This window comes from Melanerpes formicivorus, unplaced genomic scaffold, assembly GCF_026170545.1.
Source record: "Melanerpes formicivorus ecotype bairdi unplaced genomic scaffold, bMelFor1.0.p_v2 SCAF_6, whole genome shotgun sequence".
NCBI classification, from domain to species: domain Eukaryota; kingdom Metazoa; phylum Chordata; class Aves; order Piciformes; family Picidae; genus Melanerpes; species Melanerpes formicivorus.
In genome coordinates this window covers 16,061,008-16,082,037 of record NW_027142358.1, presented here as the reverse complement: position 1 = coordinate 16,082,037, position 21,030 = coordinate 16,061,008, and the positions used below count along the sequence as shown (strand labels likewise).

The 21,030-nt window shown below is 37.3% G+C and overlaps 1 protein-coding gene and 1 long non-coding RNA gene across 3 annotated transcripts in view; one reads left to right on the top strand and one right to left on the bottom strand.

The window, feature by feature from the left end:
• DLG5 (discs large MAGUK scaffold protein 5) overlaps positions 1-21,030 on the top strand; it is a 109,884-nt gene that overhangs the window by 85,256 nt on the left and 3,598 nt on the right. The window contains exons 15-32 of one of the 2 annotated variants that reach the window (XM_068139906.1): positions 109-201; positions 1,123-2,136; positions 2,819-2,957; positions 5,372-5,516; positions 5,993-6,114; positions 6,872-6,961; positions 8,185-8,353; positions 12,074-12,236; positions 13,097-13,230; positions 13,808-13,972; positions 14,309-14,492; positions 14,778-14,926; positions 15,236-15,406; positions 16,518-16,714; positions 17,516-17,659; positions 17,852-17,979; positions 18,743-18,852; positions 20,437-20,546. In XM_068139906.1, coding sequence (XP_067996007.1) covers positions 109-201; positions 1,123-2,136; positions 2,819-2,957; positions 5,372-5,516; positions 5,993-6,114; positions 6,872-6,961; positions 8,185-8,353; positions 12,074-12,236; positions 13,097-13,230; positions 13,808-13,972; positions 14,309-14,492; positions 14,778-14,926; positions 15,236-15,406; positions 16,518-16,714; positions 17,516-17,659; positions 17,852-17,979; positions 18,743-18,852; positions 20,437-20,546 — 3,427 coding nt within the window. Of the gene's footprint in view, positions 1-108; positions 202-1,122; positions 2,137-2,818; positions 2,958-5,368; positions 5,517-5,992; positions 6,115-6,871; positions 6,962-8,184; positions 8,354-12,073; positions 12,237-13,096; positions 13,231-13,807; positions 13,973-14,308; positions 14,493-14,777; positions 14,927-15,235; positions 15,407-16,517; positions 16,715-17,515; positions 17,660-17,851; positions 17,980-18,742; positions 18,853-20,436; positions 20,547-21,030 lie in introns of both variants that reach the window. The other variant, XM_068139905.1, reaches the window with a different exon arrangement.
• Positions 8,264-21,030, bottom strand: part of LOC137441915 (uncharacterized) — an 82,709-nt gene continuing 69,942 nt past the window's right edge. The window contains exon 4 of the long non-coding RNA XR_010987531.1: positions 8,264-8,328. This is a non-coding gene — a long non-coding RNA (uncharacterized lncRNA). The remainder of the gene's footprint in view (positions 8,329-21,030) is intronic.

Genomic DNA, 21,030 nt, shown 5'->3' with positions numbered 1-21,030 from the left:
GTATAAAACTAGTATTTTCTTCATCTCAGTCATGCTACTTAAAGATGCTCTTCACCTGCTACCTTTTGATTTACAGATGTCTGTTGTGGTTTTTTTGTGTGTGTGTAGATCAATGGCATTGCACTAGATAATAAGTCGCTTACTGAATGTGAAGCTTTGCTACGAAACTGTAGGGATTCCCTTACCCTCTCACTGATGAAGGTGAGTAGGAAAAACTGGATTTGCAGAATTTTCTTGAACTTATACAGAATTATTTTAGATATTTAGGTAAGAGTATATGAAATAATTAATATAATGTCATGGGAAAGTCTTTGCTAAAAATAAGAGTATTTGGATGCATCCCACTATTGCTACACTCACTCAACAGTTATTTCTAGAGAAAGACTTTTGTGGTATGTGCTAGGAAGTGAAGTTTACTGCTTTTGCTGCTTTTCCATTTCTTTGCTGGTTACATGAAATGACTCCTAAGAGAATTCTTTCTTTCTTCTTGGTGTCTGCTTCAGAACTGCAGCAGTTTTGTACATTAAGGATCAACTGCCTACTGACTACAGAAAGGTTTGCTTTTAGTCAGGGGAGAGTTGTGCAGAAAACTGAAATCTTGACTGTCATAAGCATTAAGTACAAGGCTTTCTTATTCAGGGTTATTGCTATAAAAGGTACTATTCTATTTTGTGTATTTAGTTTAGAGTCCTATTTTACAGGGCCTGTCACATGGGCTTTTGTGAGTCCAGCTCCAGAGACCCTGAGGTTTTAAGAAAGTAAAAAGATTAAATATTCAAGGTGAAATGTGCAATGAAAGATGACTTATTAGCATCTCTTAACAAGAAACAGAGGTAGAATGCAGGTCCCTTCACTGTTAGTTCAGTGCTTCTGCCACCATGTGGCATTGCCCTTCTGGAATTGTTCTGAAAATGTTATGAAAAAAATTTAGCTTCATTTTATCTGATGCTCTGTGCATTGAATCTGAAAGATTTTATCAGACCTTTCCCAACTGTATCTCTACACATCCTAGTGTATATTCAGGTATAGGTAAATCTCTCGATTTTTGAGGAGCGAATATGCCTCATACAAAACAAAAATTGGCCATAATAACAAGGTGGTTACATATGTTTTTTGTTTTAGGTTTTTCCTCAGAGTTCATCTTGGAGTGGTCAAAATATATTTGAAAATCTGAAGGATTCCGAAAAAATGTCAAGCTGTAGGGTTCATGCATCAGAGTTACAAGCCCAAAATAAAAGAAATATGAAACTCAACAGCTCAACCCAGACTGATATTTTCAATCCAGACATCATGGATGGCAAGAAGGTCCAGAGTGATCAGGGCAGTGGTTCTTTTTGCAATCACAAACCTTTCCCTAATAACACGTTACGAGTAGACTCACGTAGGAACACAGTGCACAGCTGCCACAGTAATTCAGAACACAGTCTCAGCTCCTTTAACCCAGAGACATATGGAGACCAAGGCTATGGAGCTGTTGACTTGAACAACAAGAGACTGCCTTATGAACCTACAGGAGCTGACTGTATGATGGTTGAGACGACGTTTGACAAAGGAAGCAAGCATAGTGGTGGTACCTGGCCAAAAGTTATGGTTAATATCTCGGCAACAGAAACAGAAAAGTTCTCCGTGTACAAAAAGCCAAAACAAAGGAAATCTATCTTTGACCCTGATACTTTCAAAAGACCACCAACTCCTCCTAAACTGGAGTATCTTTCCCCTAATGAGGTCACAGGCCATTCACCTCAGCCATCAAAAGCTGAAGTGGCTTCAACTCCTCCAACTCCTCCTAAGAGAAGTGACTCTATCAAATTTAAACACAAGCAGCAGGCAAGCTCTGCATCAGAGTCTACAGTAACAACTGGATCACCACCCACCAGCCCAGCCACTGCCCAAGCCCCAGTTTCCTTGGCACTCAAACAGGACTCTGCTACTCTCAAGGGGCGCAGCAGGAATGCTGGGCATTATTATCGGGAGGAGGGAATTGATTGCACTCACCTCTCTTCAAGGAAATCCTGTGAAGATGACATTGGCTTTCAAAGAGTTGAAGAGCCAGAGATTAAAAGACCAAGGCCAAAATCAGCTCCTGCTCTGAGGCATAAAATAACTCCTATGCCCATTCCTAATCCTGCACTTCAGGTAGAAGCTTATTATATTGAATCACAAAACTAGAAATCTGAAAGTGTGCTTTTGGGTGCCTGGTTACATGCCATGACAGCCTGTTGTCAAAATCTAGGTCCCCTGAGAAGCTACCTGAGACTCAGTTGGCACTTGCAGTATCCCAGATTACAAAGCCAATTCATGGACTTGGCAGTCTCCTGTTACATGTTGTACGTTTCAAACATGTAAACTCTGCATGCTGAGCCCTGAATTTACAGCTCTCTAGCATCACCATCAGTATCTGAGCTATTCTAGTGTCAGGTTCCAAAACCTGGATTGCTCTGTTGAAGAGAGTTTGTTCCACAGGCATCTGAAAATACAGGCTTAGAGGAAAACACTTGGTGGCTTGTCAGACAGGTCAAAATGTCCTGTGAAATCAATATTTTAAAGGAGAAGCATAACTAAATGCTGGAATTTTTACTGTGAAGGAAAGTATATACATTGTTTTCAAACACTGGCCTAAAAAGGAATAACAAGTTGTAGAAGTGAATATCATCACTGAAAGAAAAAGGTGTAACAAGCACTGTGATGACAAGAACACTTTGAAACAGATAGAAGAAAGTTAGAAGTTGCTCACAACTTAGAGAGTTTGGCTTTCTTAATTTTTTTTTTTTCTTCTGACTCTCCAACTGCCTGTAATTAAATTTCTGTATTTTTGTAGGTGCAGAAGTATGCCCCAGCTAGTGAGGAACATCTGACTCCAGAGCTACAGGAATGGGCGCCGTATTCACCAAAACGGTCTGCTAGGCACAGTGATGGCTTTGTGCCTGCTGCATTATATACTGGCAGCATGTCATCAGGTGAGTGGAAGAACTTGTAGTTACTTTGTAAGAATGCCCTAAGGAATTTGCTCATAGTGGGAAATACTGAGAATTAGTTGTGATAAGTGCAGAACAAATACGACTCACAAAACATACTTCCATAGTCTGTTGTAATCTGGTCAGCTTTTGGACTTTGTAGAAGTCCAGCCTGTTTGAGAACCACTATGGAAAATGAGCAGCTCCTGGCTGAAGGATGTTTCATCAGTTTTTGTGCAGAGGAATTTGGAATACAGTAATGGTGAACAAGATGTAGCCTATCCATTAGGGAGACAAGATTTCCTGTATTTTTGAAAGTGAACACGAAATGGAGGCAGCTTTAACTGCTTAACTCCTGAGATATTTCCCAAGAAAATGATCTTTAGTGTAGGTACTTTGAGCAGTTGTATGTGAAACTTGATCTTCAAATCAAGACAATATTGATTTTTCTCAGTTTACCCTTAATTCTTTTTAAAGCCTCAAACTCCTGCACATTCTAGAAATTATGGAAGACTTTCTTCTTACTGGAGACCATGAAGGAGATAATGACTTGTGTATCTGGAACAATAGCTTCAAAACTGAATTACAGAAATGTTCAGGTTTGAAAAGACCTTTGGGATCACCAAGTCCAACTGATAAGCCTACTCTACAAGGTTCACTCCTAAATCATATCCCCAAGCACTACATCCAAATGACCTTTATACACATACAGGGTTGGTGACTCCACCACCTCCCTGGGCAGCCCATTCCAATGGCTGACCACTCTCTGTTAACAGTTTTTTCCTGATGTCCCATCTAAACCTACCCAGTTACAGTTTGAGGCCATTCCTTCTTGTTCTATCACTTATTACCTGTGAGAAGAAACCAGTACCAACCTCTCCACAATGTCCTTTCAGGTAGTTATAGAGTAATGAAGTCTCCCCTCAGCCTCACCTTCTTAATTCTTGATAAGATTTATTCTCTAGACCCTTCCCCAGCTTGGTTGCCCTTCTCTGCACTTGCTCCAGCACCTCAACATCTCACTTGTATTGAGGTGTCCAAAACTGAACACAATACTTGAGTTGTGGCCTCACCAGGGCTGAGTACGAGGGGACAATCGCCTCCCTACTCCTGCTGGACACAGCATTTCTAATACAGGCCAGGATGCCATTTGCTTTCTTGGACATGTGGGCACACTGCTTGCTCATATTCAGCTGTTGATTAGAGCCCCCAGGTCCCTTTCTGCTAGTCAGCTTTCCAGCCACGCTTCCCCAAGCCTGTAGTGCTGCTTGGGATTATTGTGACCCAAGTGCAGGACCTGGCATTTGGCCTTGTTGAAGCTCATTCTGTTAATGCTGGCCTATTGATCCAATCTATCCAAGTCCCTCTGTAGAGCCTCTCTACCCCTTCTACAGATCAACACTTCCACCTAATTTGCTGTCGTCTGCAAACTTACTGATGACACACACTGCCTTCATCAAGGTCACCAATAAAGATATGAAACAGAAGTGGTCCCAACACCAAGCCCTGAGGAACATGACTTTTGACCAGCTGGATTTAACTCTATTGACCACCACTCTTTGGGCCTATTTGTCCAGCCAGGGGTTTATCCAGCAGAACATGCTGTTTCAGTCACTTTTAGGAAAGTAAAGACATGCTCAAGAGTAGCTCAGATCAAAGAAGCTTTTCTTCTTAGATTTCTTTCACTTTTTTTGTCTGTTTTCTAATAATTGTAGAAATAATACTTTTTTCTAAATGAAAAATTTATCTTATTGTGATGCTTTTGCATAATAACTCCAAGTAAAATCTGCATTAGACAATATGATTGTATGTCTTGAAATGGGAACAGGGTTTTGCTGTTGTCTTCTATGCTGCCAACTCATTTAGGAGAAAATTGCTAAATGGGCTTTGGCTGAGTACCGAAGGATAAGTGTACTTACAAGATAAACTTGAGTAACAAGTTTCATAAATATTGAAATACTATCATTTGAAGTCTGGAAATTGAAGTCTTTGAGACAACAGAAGAGGAACGAGAATCATTTTAGCAGCAGTCATTTGAAGCACCAAATAAAAACTGGCATTCCTGTCAGCTGACTGTTCAGAGAGAAATGCAGAATTTTTATTGCTGTATAAAAAATTTTAATACTTGAATACAGAGAAAACCTTTTAGGTACCAGTACAATTTCAAATGATAGAATATGAATTATTTCACTTTAGGCCTAGCTCATTACAGAATGATAAATCAAATTTCAACGATGCATGCACTACTTAGGAGTCACGTGATGCTTAATAATGTATTTATATGCTCATAATATGTATGTATGTTCATGCATGTGAATGTTACAGTACCTAATTTTAGAAGTATTTAAATATATTGAAAACCTGTAGTTGATAAGCTAGTTATGTTGGTAAGAGTGCGTTTTTATCATTTTAAGCAGGCACAGTACCAAGAAGCTTAGCACCATGCCCTGCAGTAACTGCCGTCATGAGAAATCCCATCTATACTGCCTGGAGCCATAGAGTCCACACCAGCAATTGCCCGTCAGTTGCCAGCCAAATATGCCATCAGCATCTGCATCCCAGGTGTTTTGAAATTTATATCTCCTTATATTTTTGTTTCCATTAGGATGAAATTGCTTCTGGTACTTGTTTCATACAGTGCAGAGTGAAGCTGCAGTGTACTGTGTTCTTTTGTCCCAGAATAGAAGTGATGTACCAGCTGCTTTTATGTCTTTCAGTAAGTAGTGGATTAGGTTTCCCTCTGCTCAACTGGCTGATACTGAAAAAGAAATTATTATCTTTATGAAATAATTTCTAATGTTTTTCTGGTCCTTCCTAAAACAAAGCCTTTCCCTTTTTATACTTGCACTGTAGACAATTTTTTCTCTGACTTTTAATTCATAGTATGATGGGACAACTGGAAAGTCGGAAGTAGGGGAGCATTCGTTTTAATTATCAACACAAAGATAACTGAAAATTTTTGTTGGCCAATTTGCTGTTTGCTGAGGTGCTTTGCTTAGTTCTAAGTGTTGCCCTTTTCTCCTTTTCTTTCTATATAGTTCACAGCATCAGGGTCGCCTGAGTTTGGACCTAAGTCATAAACACTCCAATGACTACTCTGAAAATTCACGCACAAGAGCATCTCATGGCTCAAATTCATTACCTTCCAGTGCAAGACTTGGTAACTCGCTTTTCTGATTTATTTCTCATGGGACTGCTATATATGGGCAATGAAGAATGAATGGAAAATTCCTTAAGTACATGCATTATGGGATTGTCATAATTGCTATGAATGCCTAAAGGTTTCCTGTGTTTCCTTTTGTTTCATTTTCTTGTTGGTTTGTGGCTAAAGATGTTCCCTGGAAGTAGCTGATTTTATTTCATTCTTTAGTCTCCTCAAATGCTCTGTGTATATGAGTGATTCTCCTTTCTGTGCTTGTTACTATTTTAAATTACCCTTATAAAAAGGAGGCCTAGCCAAAGCATTTTTGACATTCAGTGAGGTAGAGAAAAGCGAAAATGAGAGCGCCCCCAGAACAAAAACCCAGGGATGACCAGTGGCCTAATGTAATTTTTTTTTGTTGGAAGATGAATTACACTTATGTTTACTTGATGGACATACAAGATTTTTTTATGCCTATCCTAGTAATACCAAAGCAAATACTTGCTTTGTAGCAACAACATTTTAACATTTTAGAAAACTCTTTAATTTTAAATTATGTGGCAACATTTTTTTTTGGTTCTTTTTTATACTGACTGTTTAATCATGACAATTTACTAGAAATATGATATACATGATATATATGGGGGTAGTTGTGTGTGTATATATTTAGAGGCCAATCTAATGCTCACTGAGAAAGCAGAAGCTAAAGGTACTTCCTTATTCCATTTATTTACTTTTACTTTGTCATTGTAATGCCTTCTTGTTGTAAAAACAGGGTCTTCGAGTAACTTGCAATACAGAACGGAACGCATTAAGATCCCTTTAACACCAAGATACCCAAGGTCCATGATGGGCTCCGATAGAGGTGAATTACTTCATAAGTAATTTTAGTCGTACTATTTTCAGTATTACCAGTCCAAAGCCTTTGCAGCTGTTCAATCAGGTTGCTCCAAAATCTAAATATGACAGTTTTATTAAGGTTAAAAAATTTGCATTTTGCCACAGAAAGGTTAAAACCCCCAACTTTCTACTGAAAACTGATTTTTCTGTTAGGTGACTCTAGGGCATGGCACCCTCAGAAGTGCATAAAAAAAGTAAGAATAAACATTGCTGTGAGCTTTACAGTTGGTAGTTTTTTTTCTGGGATGTTGTCTTAAAAGTTGCAGCAGTGAAGTGTTTTGCATTATTTTTTTTATTAAGTATATTATTACTTATATTGATTTTCATATTATTTTATTACTAATTGTAAAGTATATTTTGAAATGCAATGAAAATATTTTCATACTTCACTGAGAATTGCTTGGTGAAGGAACTGTTGAACTGAGTTTGCCAGCAAACAGCAGCCTTTCACTGCCATCATTGCACTATTGTTCGTTAGCCTTAATGGATTGTATGCAGTGGTGTTCCTAACTGGATAAATACAAATCCTACACGCAGATTTCATTTGGGATTAATAATTTGAGATTTATTTTCTGTCATTTTTTCATGGGAAGCAAACAATGTTTCTGTCAGGGCAGTTTTTCAGTAAATTACGCAGGGAGGATTCAACCAGGAAAGAGGCAAAGAAAGTCAGAACTTGTTCAAAAGTTCAGAGCTTTTTGGTTACTGTGTATGATTCATGCTGGGGTTTTGTGGTGTTTTTCAGGTGTTTCATAATGTTATCTCCTAACGAAAGGAAAGGGCTGTACTTCAATATTTTTTTTTCTGGAAATAAACCTTCTATTAAATTTTTATTTTACTTCTTTACAGGTTTTTATTATTATTCTTTAACTTAACATTGCTAAGTGTTTTCAGACATGTATAGAGTGTAGCATGCCTGTAACCTGTTCTCCTTGTTGAGGATGGCAGTAGCTGCACACACACTAACAAGAGGACACATTTGATTTGTAGTCATTAAGGACAGTAAATCTGCACTGTCTGAAAATAGTTGTCTGGTCTCCCTGAGCTCTTTACATGGTTAATAGAGTGCTAGTGAACAGTCAGTCCTCTTTGTTGTTGCAGATGTGTATGGTGTATTTCACTATGTTGTATATATCCAGACTATGACAGATGCAGGATACAAAAACTCAGCTGTTGATTTTTCCATAGGCTCCTTGTCACACTCCGAATGTAGTAGTCCCAGCTTGATAACTCCTCCACAGTCACCTCTTAACTTGGAAACATCTTCCTTCGCCAGCAGCCAGTCTCAGAACTCACTTTCTACATTACCTAGGATTTCGATTAGCCCAGTATCTGTTGGAGAACGCAGAAAAGACAGGTAAGGTCCCCATGTTATTTGCCTTTAATACAAATGCGTCTGAGAAATTTCTGTACATTTGGTCATTGGGGTAAAGAAATAGGAATATTTAATTTAAATGACAACTGTTTAGGGGCAGAAGTGCATTTCAGGTCCTTCTTACTCACTGTTTTTATTTTCTTTACAAAGTATGTAAGAGATCTTTATGAGGATGTTTTTTTCTGAGCTGAGTAGTAAATCTTGAGTTTAGAGAATTAAGGGATTTCATAAGAGTTTTATTAGATTAAAGCCGCACCAAATAACAGTGGTCTAAATTGAAATACACACCTTTAGCTTTACTACAGATGCTTCTTTATGATAGACTTGTTCTGTACTCTGGAAAATTAAATAGGATTAACTTCTAGTAACATTTAATAGCTAAATACCAGGTGCCTTAGCATTGTAGCTCTTACCATTGTGCCTTGATTGAGTTTAGCCAGATAACATAAAAAATTGAAGACGTAACTGTGCAAGAACGTATTCCTACGTACAGATGCTATTTGTGCAGATGCTATTTTACTACGGTGACTGATCTCTTTGTACCTGAATGCTGCTAGCAGCAGTGTTAAGTATGTGCTTGCAGAATTTCAACCTGATATGATAGTTTTTTAAAACCATGAGCTTTCTGTTTTAACAACTCATGGTGAATATTTTAAATGTGTTGCTTATGGTGTCAGTCTTGGAGATTTCATTTTATTGTGATCTGTACAAATTTAATATGTGAATAGCTTTGCACTAGTTCAAAGCATTGAATACTACAACACAAATCTGAATCAGGCTTTTATTTATAGTAAGGCAGTTAAGTGCCATTCTGGCAGTGTAAAGAAGCTATGATGTGTTGGAATAATTACATGTGTGTGGCTCTCAGGACCCCTTTATATTGCTTGATTTATGTAAAAGTACTGACCATAAAAACTGTGGATGGTAAAGTAATAAGGCTATTCTGTAGTAATAAAAAGTTATTCATAAAGTTTTATATGAAACTCCTTTAAAGCAATGGTTACTAAGTAATTCTAGAATGTATATTATGTATGAAGGACAGTGTTATTTTTGAAAGGGAATGGAAATGTGTGAATTTTCTTCCTTTCTACAATGTGACTTCTACTACATGTAATCTGTGTTCTCATATAAATGTTTTTCCAATTGTCACTTGCAAATTCAAAGTCAGAATTTCTTCTTTCACATGACTAATGATGCATAATGTTCATCTAAAAAAATAGGCGTTTGATACCTCTATAACTTTGTATCTCTGGGTGCAAGATAGATGTTCTGATCTTTGAGAAAGAGGAGGCTTTTTCATAGAAGTACAGTTAGGTTCCAGCCTCTTCACTCCAGCTGTGTATATGTATAAGTTTGAACTGACTTTCTGAAAAGAATATAATTTAAAGATTCGGGTTGTTTTGTTTATTTGATGTTTTGTTGGGTTTTGTTTGTTTTTAAACCAAGCAAACATGACAACAAAACCCAAACAAACCAAAACACACCACAAACAAAAACAAATACCAAAAAACCCCCCATAAGACTAACAAAAACAAGGAGTTAATTCAGCAAAGTAGCTTATTTAAGTCTATTCTGAGAAAATGTTTGGAGATATCTAGATAGTATTTTAAATGGTTACTTGGTCTTATAACAGTTTCTGTTCTCTACAAAGTACAAGTAACTCACTTGGCCTTTCCCCAGATAGTAGTATTAGTAGTAATAATACTAATACAGATGGGAAAACCAAAAAGGACAGTGTTTTGGTTTGTTCTATTGATTTTCATTTAAATGAAAACTGAAAAAAACCCCACCCTGATCCATGAAGACTTTCTAAGTGTTCAGTGATGTCAGGTAATTCGAATGCTATAGGAGAGTACACTGGATTTTAATAACACTGCCTATCAAGTAAGACACTTTTTTTAATGTTATCATCCATTTTTACTGTTGATTTCTCTACTACAAGCATTATTAGATACCTTTCATTTTGCATTTACTAGAGTCTAGGATACGTTCTTCTGCAATTTGTATGGGTTTGTTTCTTTCTCATTCCAATACAATACAAACAACAACTTAAAATTCATATGGTAGATGGAAAAGCAGAAAGATACAATAAATTCATTTCAGAAATATGGAATTTTATTTTATTCAGGGTGAATGCCTTGATTTTTGTGATACTAAGCTTTGTGTAACATGTCTTAGATACTCATAAAGGGTGGTAGTAAACCTACCATAAGTTCATCACATCAATAGAGAAGCTCTGAGGGCATTGCATCTTAACAGTGATGTTGACATAAGACTGTGGTATCAGTATCTGGTTTTATCTTTTATGTATTTTTAAGGTCTCAAATTATTATGCTCCTGCTGCAGAAGGCTACCAAATAGGTACCTCAAAGACAATAGCAGTAAGCATAATTTATTCGTCATCTTTCCTCTGCCCCCAGCTCCAAATCCTGCTGTTCAAAAATACTTTTTCTCAGCCTGGCTCACAATAGTAGCAGTGAGTGAAGTTCAGTTAAATCATCAGATCTCTGAATAGCACAATTAAAATAGTTAAAGCAGTTGGCACAATTTAGATAATGTCTATATGACATAATGAAGGGAGGAAAGAGAACATTCCAGTTAATGAAAGTAAAATGTAGCATAAAGCTCTTAAGATAAAAACTATACCACACCTGCTGTGCGTACCCAAGCTGTTTAATTTACAACAAGTTTAACTGTTTTCTCATGATGCCTTATGCTGTGTAGACATCATTAAGTTAATAGTAATGTGAACTAGCACTTTTTAGGAGGCTACCGTTTGTTTATATGTATCATGGAGGTACCAGCCCTGTTTCTACAGGTGGATACATCCTAGCTATGGGGGAAGAAGACAGGCATGTGTCAGGGTTTTCTTCTGTGTAAGCCTTTCTCTTATTGTACTTACTAGTGTCTTACTGCTGTGTGTCTTTTTCTAAGTGTTGTCTTTTCAAATCTTCTACATCTTTCAGATATCTGTTCCGTAATAGGTCTTTTCTGAGAATCCCTCTGGCTCCTAGGCCTAGGTTCTCATCACTAAGGAGTTTGAGGTTTGCCTGATATAAGGTTGTCCTTCTTGAGCAGTATTGCGCACTTGGTGCTATTTTACATGTTTGGATAATTGCCCTTAGGAGAATTTGCATGGTAATTGTAATGCTACCATGCAAACTGCTGTTTTAATGGCTTGAGTTTGCAACTACTTAATTTTCATTACTAATTTATGTTTCCCCACATGTGAGTATGAAATCTGATATTCGTGCATTGTTGTCCTTTGGTTTACCACCTTGTTATTTATGAAGTTTATTTTCTCTGGCAATAAAGACTCCCAGCATTTGTATTTGTAACATACCTTTCTGGAATATAGTTTGTAAATGGCATATATATACAGTGGTTCAGTTACTTTTATATAATATGCATCTGGAAGCTTCTTTCCTACCTACTTCACCACCATACTGTTTATAATTCATATTTACCGTAATATTTTAGAGCAGTCATGTACTTGTTATACATTTACTTCTGCCACCTGTATGTTGCATGTATTGAAGGAATGCATTTAAGACAGCTGACAGTAATTTTTTTTTTAGCAATTGTTTAAACCTATTGTATTGTTGCAGTTCAGATATACATAAAGTATTGCATGTAATTTTAACATTGTGATGGTTCAAGTGCAATTTTGTCTAAATAAGTTTTAACTGTCTCCTCTAAAAGGCCCTACATGGAAGAGCCACGTCATGTTAAAGTGCAGAAGGGTTCTGAGCCACTAGGGATTTCCATTGTGAGTGGAGAAAATGGTGGAATATTTGTTTCTAAAGTAACAGGTGGAAGCATTGCCCATCAAGCTGGCCTTGAATATGGTGATCAGTTGCTAGAGGTAATTGTTTCCTTATTATTCCTATGGCTTAATGAAACCAGCTCTTATGACACCAGCCATAACTGCCTTCCTCTAGAGTATCTTGTGTGATATGTAGCAAAGGGTACATACCATAGTATTCCAGTAATTGTGATAGTTGAGACTTTCTGTCAGGCTTTATCATAAAATGTCTTTTGATGGTAGGTCTGCATTGCATTTTATATAGATACATAATTAAATGATAGAGTATCTAGTTTTGGTACTTAATATACTTCCAATACCATGCTCTGCCTGATAAGGTGAGTAAATGTTCATGCAGGTGATTAGTATCAGGATCCATGCTGCTGTTGCTGTGCCCATATCCTCACCTGGGATACCTGACTTAAAAGATACTCGGATAGGCTTTAGATGACCTACAGTCATGTTTGTCAACAATATTAGATAAACATGGAGGAGCATTTTGTAAAGAACAGAGCTGCTTTGTAAATGTTCATCCTTGTGAATGTGTCTTCTGTTACCCAGTATGTGGATGATACTGCAATGAGCCTCAGTGATCATGAATCTGAATTTATCTTTAAATCCTGAGTTTATTCAGATTAGTTAAATCATAGCACAGCTTAGAATACACATGTCTTGAAAAAGTAAAAAGATTTTTGAACTTATGGCCACGTTACCAAATATTTTTGAACTACAGTGATTCCCTCTAAGGAGCAAAACTTAGGAATCGTAGCAGCATTTCCACCCTCCTGTTTTACCCCAGTTGCAATAAACTAGCATTTAGACAGTAATTAATAATCTAATTAGGAGACTGAAAGAATGATTTTGCCAGTTTCCATCTGAAAACCTCACATCCTCATTTGTGCATTGTTTTTCCCCTGTAGTTTAATGGAATAAATCTGAGAAATGCTACAGAGCAGCAGGCTCGTCTAATCATTGGACAGCAGTGCGACACCATTACTATTTTGGCTCAGTATAACCCACATATGTACCAGCTTGGCAATCACTCACGGTCAAGGTAAGGCTGGGCTAGACTTCAGAAAAAACTGTTCTCTGGTCCCTGCAGTTGCCTAGCTAGTAGATAATGTCTGTACAGGTAATGCTTGCAACATGTTTGCAAACATCAGCACATTTGTGCTGATAACAAGCGTGACTGCTTAGAAATGTAACGAGTGAACATGCTTCTCAGCAAGAAAAGAAAAATGTTTGGTATGGCAACTATATTTCCATTGTTCTTTGGGCATAATCCTTAGATGTGTTAAGATTAAACAAAAGCTGACTTCTTCCTAGGATTCTGAGAGTCAAGTACTTCAGATAGATTTTAATTTTTTCTATAATTTGAGTTTCCAAAAACTAATTAGAGAAGGCATATAACCTAGTGAAATCCATTTCATTTGGCTGCATGACCACACTTCAAACCCAAGCTTTATCTTTCAGACTTACTATGACCGTATATTATTTGATATGCCAGTTTGTTGGGATTTTTTGTTGCTTTATACTTGATTTACAGCCAAATCAAAACTTAATGTGGAAAATACTTGCTGTTGTTGAAATATTAACCCACCAGTCTACTATTAATTTTTTTATTCTCTCAGTTCTCGCCTGGAACCTGTGAGCAATCATTCCACCCCTCAAGGCAGTGGAGCTGCGACACCTGACAATCATTCTGTAATCGATACTGTGAGTGAACAGGATGAAGGAACCATGACGCCTCCGTCCAGACAAACCACACCAACTACAAGTCCCCGGAATTCCTTAAGGTAGAGGGTGAAATTATTAGGGTGGATGTGCAGGTTGTTAAAGAACAGGTGACTGCTTTGCCTGGTTGAAGCTAGTCAGCAGGCAAGTTAAGTGACCCTCAAGATAAAATCACATATTTTCTAACTGTTTTGAAAAATGAGGTCTGCAAGGAGTGAATATGTTTATGTAGTACATTTGTTTAGTTACGAAGTTCTGCTACGAACATAAGACTGTATCTGTAGGTGACCCATTTTGAGTAATAATTACTTAAATATATATTCTTCAGATAACTAGTTGATTGTAGGTAATGCATGTTTTAAAACTGAAATATGTGTGTTACTTCTTCCCGTCAAAAGGGGCCCTGTGAACACAAACAAAAGGACCCCTGAACCTAGAACAGTTGTTGTTAAAAAGTCCCAGGTGGATCTTGGAATCCAGATATGCGGTGGAAACCTCTATGGCATATTTGTCTCAGATGTTGATGATGATAGCCCAGCAAAAGGACCTGATGGGCTAGTCTTGGGTGACATGATACTTGAGGTAAAAAATGCTAAATTCTTTCCAGTGTTAATTTTATGATTCTGAGCTTACAGTTTGAAAATTGCAGACTTTCTCTCACTGTGCATGCCTGCTGTGTTCGCTTGGGTATTTTGTTTTCCACCCCCATGTCTCAGTCTCCTGCTAGACATGTTAAGGTTCAAACTATATAGAGCCTGACAGGGAGGAAAACCAAACTCATTTTGCACACTTTTTAAGCTTGCCTAATTCTCTTGCCTGTTAAGATACAACTTCATACCTAAGGGTTCTGTGTTTCATGTTTTGCAGTATGGGTCCATTGATATGCGAAATAAAACTGCTGAGGAAGCTTATCTTGAAATGTTGAAGCCTGGAGAAAACATCAAAATAAAGACTCAATACAGAATAGAAGAGTTCAATAAGATAAAAGAGCTTCCTGGAGATGGATTCTATATTAGGTATTTGAGTGTGACTGGTAATGAGAGCATAAGGCTATTGGGATGATATGCTGAGCATCCTGAGAGAGATAGGACAGCCTTTACCAATTTTTTTAAATTCAAAATGTACTAATTTATCCCCACAAGTCGCTGCCAGTGAGCACACAATCTGTAGCATAGTAAGTCTACACTTTTCACTGTAAACTTACATGCCTTTGAAATGCAGAGCGTGCCACTAATCTCATTAACTTTTCTTAAAATAAGTATGCATATTTTTCTCCTGAGTTTATGGAGATCAGTTTCAGAGTCTATTTATCTCTTCCTTTCCAGAGCACTTTATGACCGTCTCGCAGAGGTGGAACAGGATTTAAGCTTTAAGAAGGATGACATTTTGTATGTTGATGACACTTTACCACAGGGAAACTTTGGTTGCTGGATGGCTTGGCAACTAGATGAAAATGCTCAGAAGCTGGAAAGAGGACAGATTCCAAGTAAATATATGTGAGTGACCCCAGTTACAGCCTTTATCTAAATAGTAAACTAGAAGCTAGACATGGAAATGATACATAGACCAATGTTGTGATGGATAATTCAGTAAGAAAAGTGAGAATAACCAGAGCGAAAATATCCTCAAATCCAAGGATATCACAGTTGTGTGGCTCAGTTGGTAGTGCATAAGACCCTTAATGGGAAGGATGTGAGTTCAAGCCTGCAGTGGGCAGTAGTGTCCTCCCTACTCTAGTCATGAGGTCTGTGGTGACAGGTTGGACTCGATCTTTGAGGTCTCTTCCAACCTTAATGATACTGAATACTGAAGCACCAGTGTCTTTAGTTACCTATGGGCAGCAACTGACGCCACAATGTCATAATGTTGCGAGTATACAAAAACTAAAATGTTTATATTGTTACTGAGCCCACTTTAGTTTTCACTCAGTGATCAAAGTATGTTTTTCATTTCAAGATTACTTGCTTTCTGGTTTCCTTTCCTTCTAATAGTCTTCTCTCCATGTCATAACTCAAAATCAGTCTTGACGCTGGAATAGTAGTACTATGTGGTGTAGAAGTACAACATATACATGCAGACCCCTACATCTCTTTAATATATAAGACTTGTTACTGGGAGATGGACAGTAAAACCAACTACATTTTACATGTGTTATGTGGACAAAGTATTTGTGCTCATATAAAATTATGTAGACTAAAACTGCTCTATTTGATTGCTTGTAAGTTATTTCTAAGGATGTATATATATCATGCAGCTTGAGGATAGGATCTTCTCCTCTGCTTGAGGCTGACGTTAGTGACAACTAGGTGCACACTGCTGCTTCTGTCTTTGAGAATTTTGCCCTGCCTGTCAGAGTGGTCACCCTTTGTGCCATGCTGCTGTTTATGTTGTAAGAATCCTGAGGAAACAATGACAGTGTGAGATTTTCAGTTTCTTACGCTGTATTTATGCTAATGTTTGTTTCTGTTTAGTTTTCTGTGATGAAACTTGGCTAAGGTTTGAGGTGAGCACTTCCAGTGTGTTCCATAAGCTGCAGTGCTGTTTTTTGTTGAAAAAAATTTTGAAATATAAGTTGAAATACCAACCAGTTAGTTTGTTTGATTATAGGATGGATCAGGAATTCTACAGGAGACACAGTATGTCTGAGGCTAAAGATGAAAACAGCTCATCTAAGACATTGTCAGCTGCAGCACGGAGGTCATTCTTCAGAAGAAAGCATAAGCACAAACGAAGTGGTTCCAAAGATGGAAAGGATTTACTGGCTCTTGATACAATCAGTACAGACTCAATTCCTTTATTAGATGGTAAGTACCTCTGTTATACTTGGGAGGAAGTTGACTTTCCTTCTCTTTCATTTTAAACAGCTGCAGCATGACACAATGAATAATGTTGCTTTCTGGTTGGTCTGATTACAAATGGTGATCATATATCTCATTATGTACATCACTTTTAATTTTAAAACATAAGAAATTTGCTATTAAATAACAAGCCAGAGTGCGTCAAAAATTCTTTTGGTTCTCATAGTTTATTTTTAGAGCCATTAGCATTAACTTATATTTGCAGAGCAAGATTGCTTTCTGGTGCTTGGTTTTGATTTTCCTTTCAGCTCTTTCATTTCTGTCCAGGTCACTTAGTCTAGACATGAATCCTGGGCACCACTCAAAAGTTGTTACTTGTATTTCTTCACTGTCCTACCAAACTCACATTGATTACAATGGTTGCTTCATTCTGTGACAGGTTGGACTTGATCTTTGAGGTCTCTGCTAACCTTACTGATTCTACGATTCAAAGAGCTCAGCAAGCCAAACCAGATAACCAAATACGGCATCTTGTTTACGCTTTTTAGGAAAAGAGTAGAGTCACTTGGGTTAAAGTTTTGGGTGAAGGTAGCGGAAGAAGCACCAGGTTCAATTAGAAAAATGTCTATTTTGAGCTGTCGGGTGGAGAAAATTGCAGTGATGGCTAGTGGGAATTTTTTAGTTGTCAAGGCCCTTATCCCTTGCAAGGGAATTGTTTTCATAGTTAATGTTAGGATGCTTCTGTTTATCTGAGGAATGTCAGGAAAATTATTTGTCGTTGTATAAATAATTCCTCTCTTTGCATAGATTCTGCAAGTCTGGCATATCAGCGTGTACAGAAAGTGGATTGTACCTCTCCTAGGCCTGTGCTTATTCTAGGACCTTTACTTGATGCTGTGAAAGACATGTTGGTCAAAGAATCCCCTGGAAAATTTTGCAGGTGTCCTCTCGGTAAGTTTGCAAATGTAACAGATTGACCGTTGTTTAGAATGCATTATGGTAACACCTCTACAAGTGAACTGAACGCTCCACAGACATGGAAAAAACCTTAAGAACCTAAATTTGCAGACACTGTTTTGTTAGCCTTGTTCTGTGGCTGAGGAATAGCAATGAAAGTGGATCTTTTCTGGTTCTGTGTAACAGAGGTTATGAAAGCTTCCCAGCAAGCCATTGAGCGAGGTGTGAAGGATTGTCTGTTTATTGATTATAAACGGAGGAGTGGACATTTTGATGTGACAACTGTAGCTTCGATAAAAGAAATAACAGAAAAGGTGAGTGACTTTTAATGCTGTGATTCCTTGTACAATTTGCAGTATACAGTCATACTCTGTTGGGGGGCTGGAAATTGTTAGTATTGGCCTCTTTTTGAGACATTCAGAGAATTGTTCCCCAGACTGCTGAGTAATGTATAAGTTACCTCTCTGTGGCATTTAACTGTTTAAAGATTATTTTATGCTAGCTCACCTTTGTAGGTACAAGGAATGTTCACATTCCTTTACAGTATTATTAAATGAAGGTAGAAATCATTTTCTAGGATTTCACCCCCTACTCCCCAAGTGAGAATTTCATTTTTTTACTCTTCTATTTAATGCATATATAACATTAAAACCCTAATAGTCCTCAAGACAGATAATAGTTTGTTTTCTGTCAAATCACACAGAAAGTCTAACTACTTCAACACTTCTCTTTGCTTATGACTTACAAAAGATAAAATCAATATAACTATGTAAATTTGGAAACAATTTATTGTATATATTTCAATCTGAGTTTTCATTTCATTAGCTCTTCAAATACTTTTATTTCTATCAATGCATTCTTCTGGTACTATGGGTGGACTTTCTTGCAGTTTGTCATCTTCTGTCTTTCTGTTAGAAATCCTTTGAGTCCAAATTGCTCTTTAGCCCCAAAATGCTAAATGTACAGCAAAAAGTCTGTTGGGTTGCTATGATTTAAGTAGGGGAAGAAATGGGGGATTTGCATGTGTGCTTGTGCTCTTTAACTGAATGAGTGTTTTGCATTTACATTTGATCTTAGGATTGTCATTGTCTGCTTGACATCGCTCCTCATGCCATCGAACGGCTCCACAGTGTTCATATCTACCCTATTGTCATTTTTATTCGCTACAAAAATGCTAAACAAATCAAGTAAGTCTTGAGGGGTATAGTTCAGGGTTGCTTATTTTAGCTTAAAATATGCTTGCTACCTTTATTGTTTCTTTCATCATAGTCAGTTTTAAATCTCTTTAAAATGAGGAAAGTAATCCTTAGAGAAACCACTGTGGGGTAAATGGTTTTAACTTTATTTTGGTTGCATGACAATCAAGTGAGATTTTCAAAGAAATCAAACAATGTAGACTAATCTGTATGTACTCCAGAAGGCCTTCAGATCTTTTTTGCTCACCTTTGCATTAAAGAGAAAGATAGATACCAGTGAGATCCACTGAGGATTAAGTGGTGACTCTTGACAAAGAGCTGCTATTCATCTTTTTACTGAGACCAAATATGATTCATAATCTCAGCTTTCTCACCTTCATCCTCCAGTGCAAACAGCAAGGGAAATCCCCTTTTGCCATGGACTATCTGTACTGTGGTCTTCTCAGGTCATGCTCTTTCAGTAATTGGGAATTTCCTGCTCAAATATAGCCAGAAGCAGAACACAAGAGTTAGAAGCTCTAGTCCCTCCCCTAACGTTTGAGTAAGCCTGTATGCATTTTGAGACATTTATTTGGAAAGAAGTGATACAATCTCCCAATTTAAGTATTAAGAAATGCCTTTGTGGAGAGATTTTATACTTGTGATATCTTCACTATGAAACTTGAAGGCTACTAATTTTCTTCATCTGCAAGTAGACTTGATGGCTATCTGTTTAACAAAAGTATCACCACTTTCAGCAGAAGCAAGACATAAAGCAGTTTGTATTTCCTTACCACTGTAGGATCATGCACCTGAACGATAAATGGAACTGTCACATCTTGAGCCCCTTTGGAAGTGGAATGGTGACCATTACGGCTGTTTCCCTTTTTGGGAAGTGGAATGGTGACCATGACAGCTATTTCCCTTTTTGGGAAGTAATAGAGAGCAATTGAACAAGCAGGGATTTCTAGCAGTCATCAAAATATGACGTACTTGGCACATTGACTTGGCCTGTTACAAGCACAAAAGGTTTTCCAAACAGCCTTTTTGGTCTAGCCCTGGTTCTGCCGGCATTCTCTGAAGCCCTATACAGCAGCGATATGTTAGTGTAGTAGCGATTTTTAAAAACGGCTTGTGAAATAAAATTGTGCTTTTCTCACTGCTATAAGAAACTATGCTTATATTGTTTCACTACCTATCTATATGACCTTACTCATTGATTATAAATTCTGGTTCCCTTTGAGCAGGATCCCCTACTGGGGACCCCAAGTCGTCTTTTGAGAAGAGTATTGCAAGTTTTGATCTGAATGAAATTTATTTTACCATTTGTATTTCTCTAGATTTTGGTCTGATAGCAAATAAACTTGTTAGAAGTGAAATGGTGCTGGTAACTGCTGATACTGCTGAAACACAGTAGATGGCACTGTATGCACAGGATTGTGGTTGCTAATTAAAAACCTTTTTGCATTTGCCCAAGTGAAGGTAATAATTGTAACCCATAAAAAAATATCTGTGTTCTTACGCAACATTTTTCTCTTCTTCTTTGTGTGTTGTTGTTCTTTTTGTTTTTTTTTTGTTTTTTGTGTCTTCTTGCAGAGAGCAAAAAGACCCAATCTTCCTGAGGGACAAAGTTACTCAAAAACATTCCAAAGAACAGTTTGAGACAGCTCTGAAAATAGAACAAGAGTATAGCAAGTACTTTACAGGTTAGTATTTAATCAAAATATTACACTGTAATTCAAAAGATCCTATATTCATTCCAAGAGTACTTCACTTTTGGCAAACTCATGCTCTTGTGGTTTATTTCATTGAGAGAAGACATCTTAAGATAAAAGCACTATCCCTTGCATTTACATAATTTTATTTTAGCATGTTATGAACTTTGTGACCTAAAGATATTCCGAAAATGTTTTATTGTAAGCCAGAAGTATTTGAAGTATGGCCAAGGAAATTTGACACAGTATTGTTGGTTTTATACCACGTGAGGAATATGTTGGTTTCAAACTGCAAATCAAACAAACCAAAACCAAACAAAACCTCAATTGACAATGAACCCATACACACACACAGTGTAAATGGGTGAATTGAGACATAATTAAGTCTTTCATGAAAGGAAGAAAATTGTCAAAGGTTTTTAGAGCATGCATTGCAATTTGGAATAATGAAATTCAACTTCTGAGGCCTGTTAAA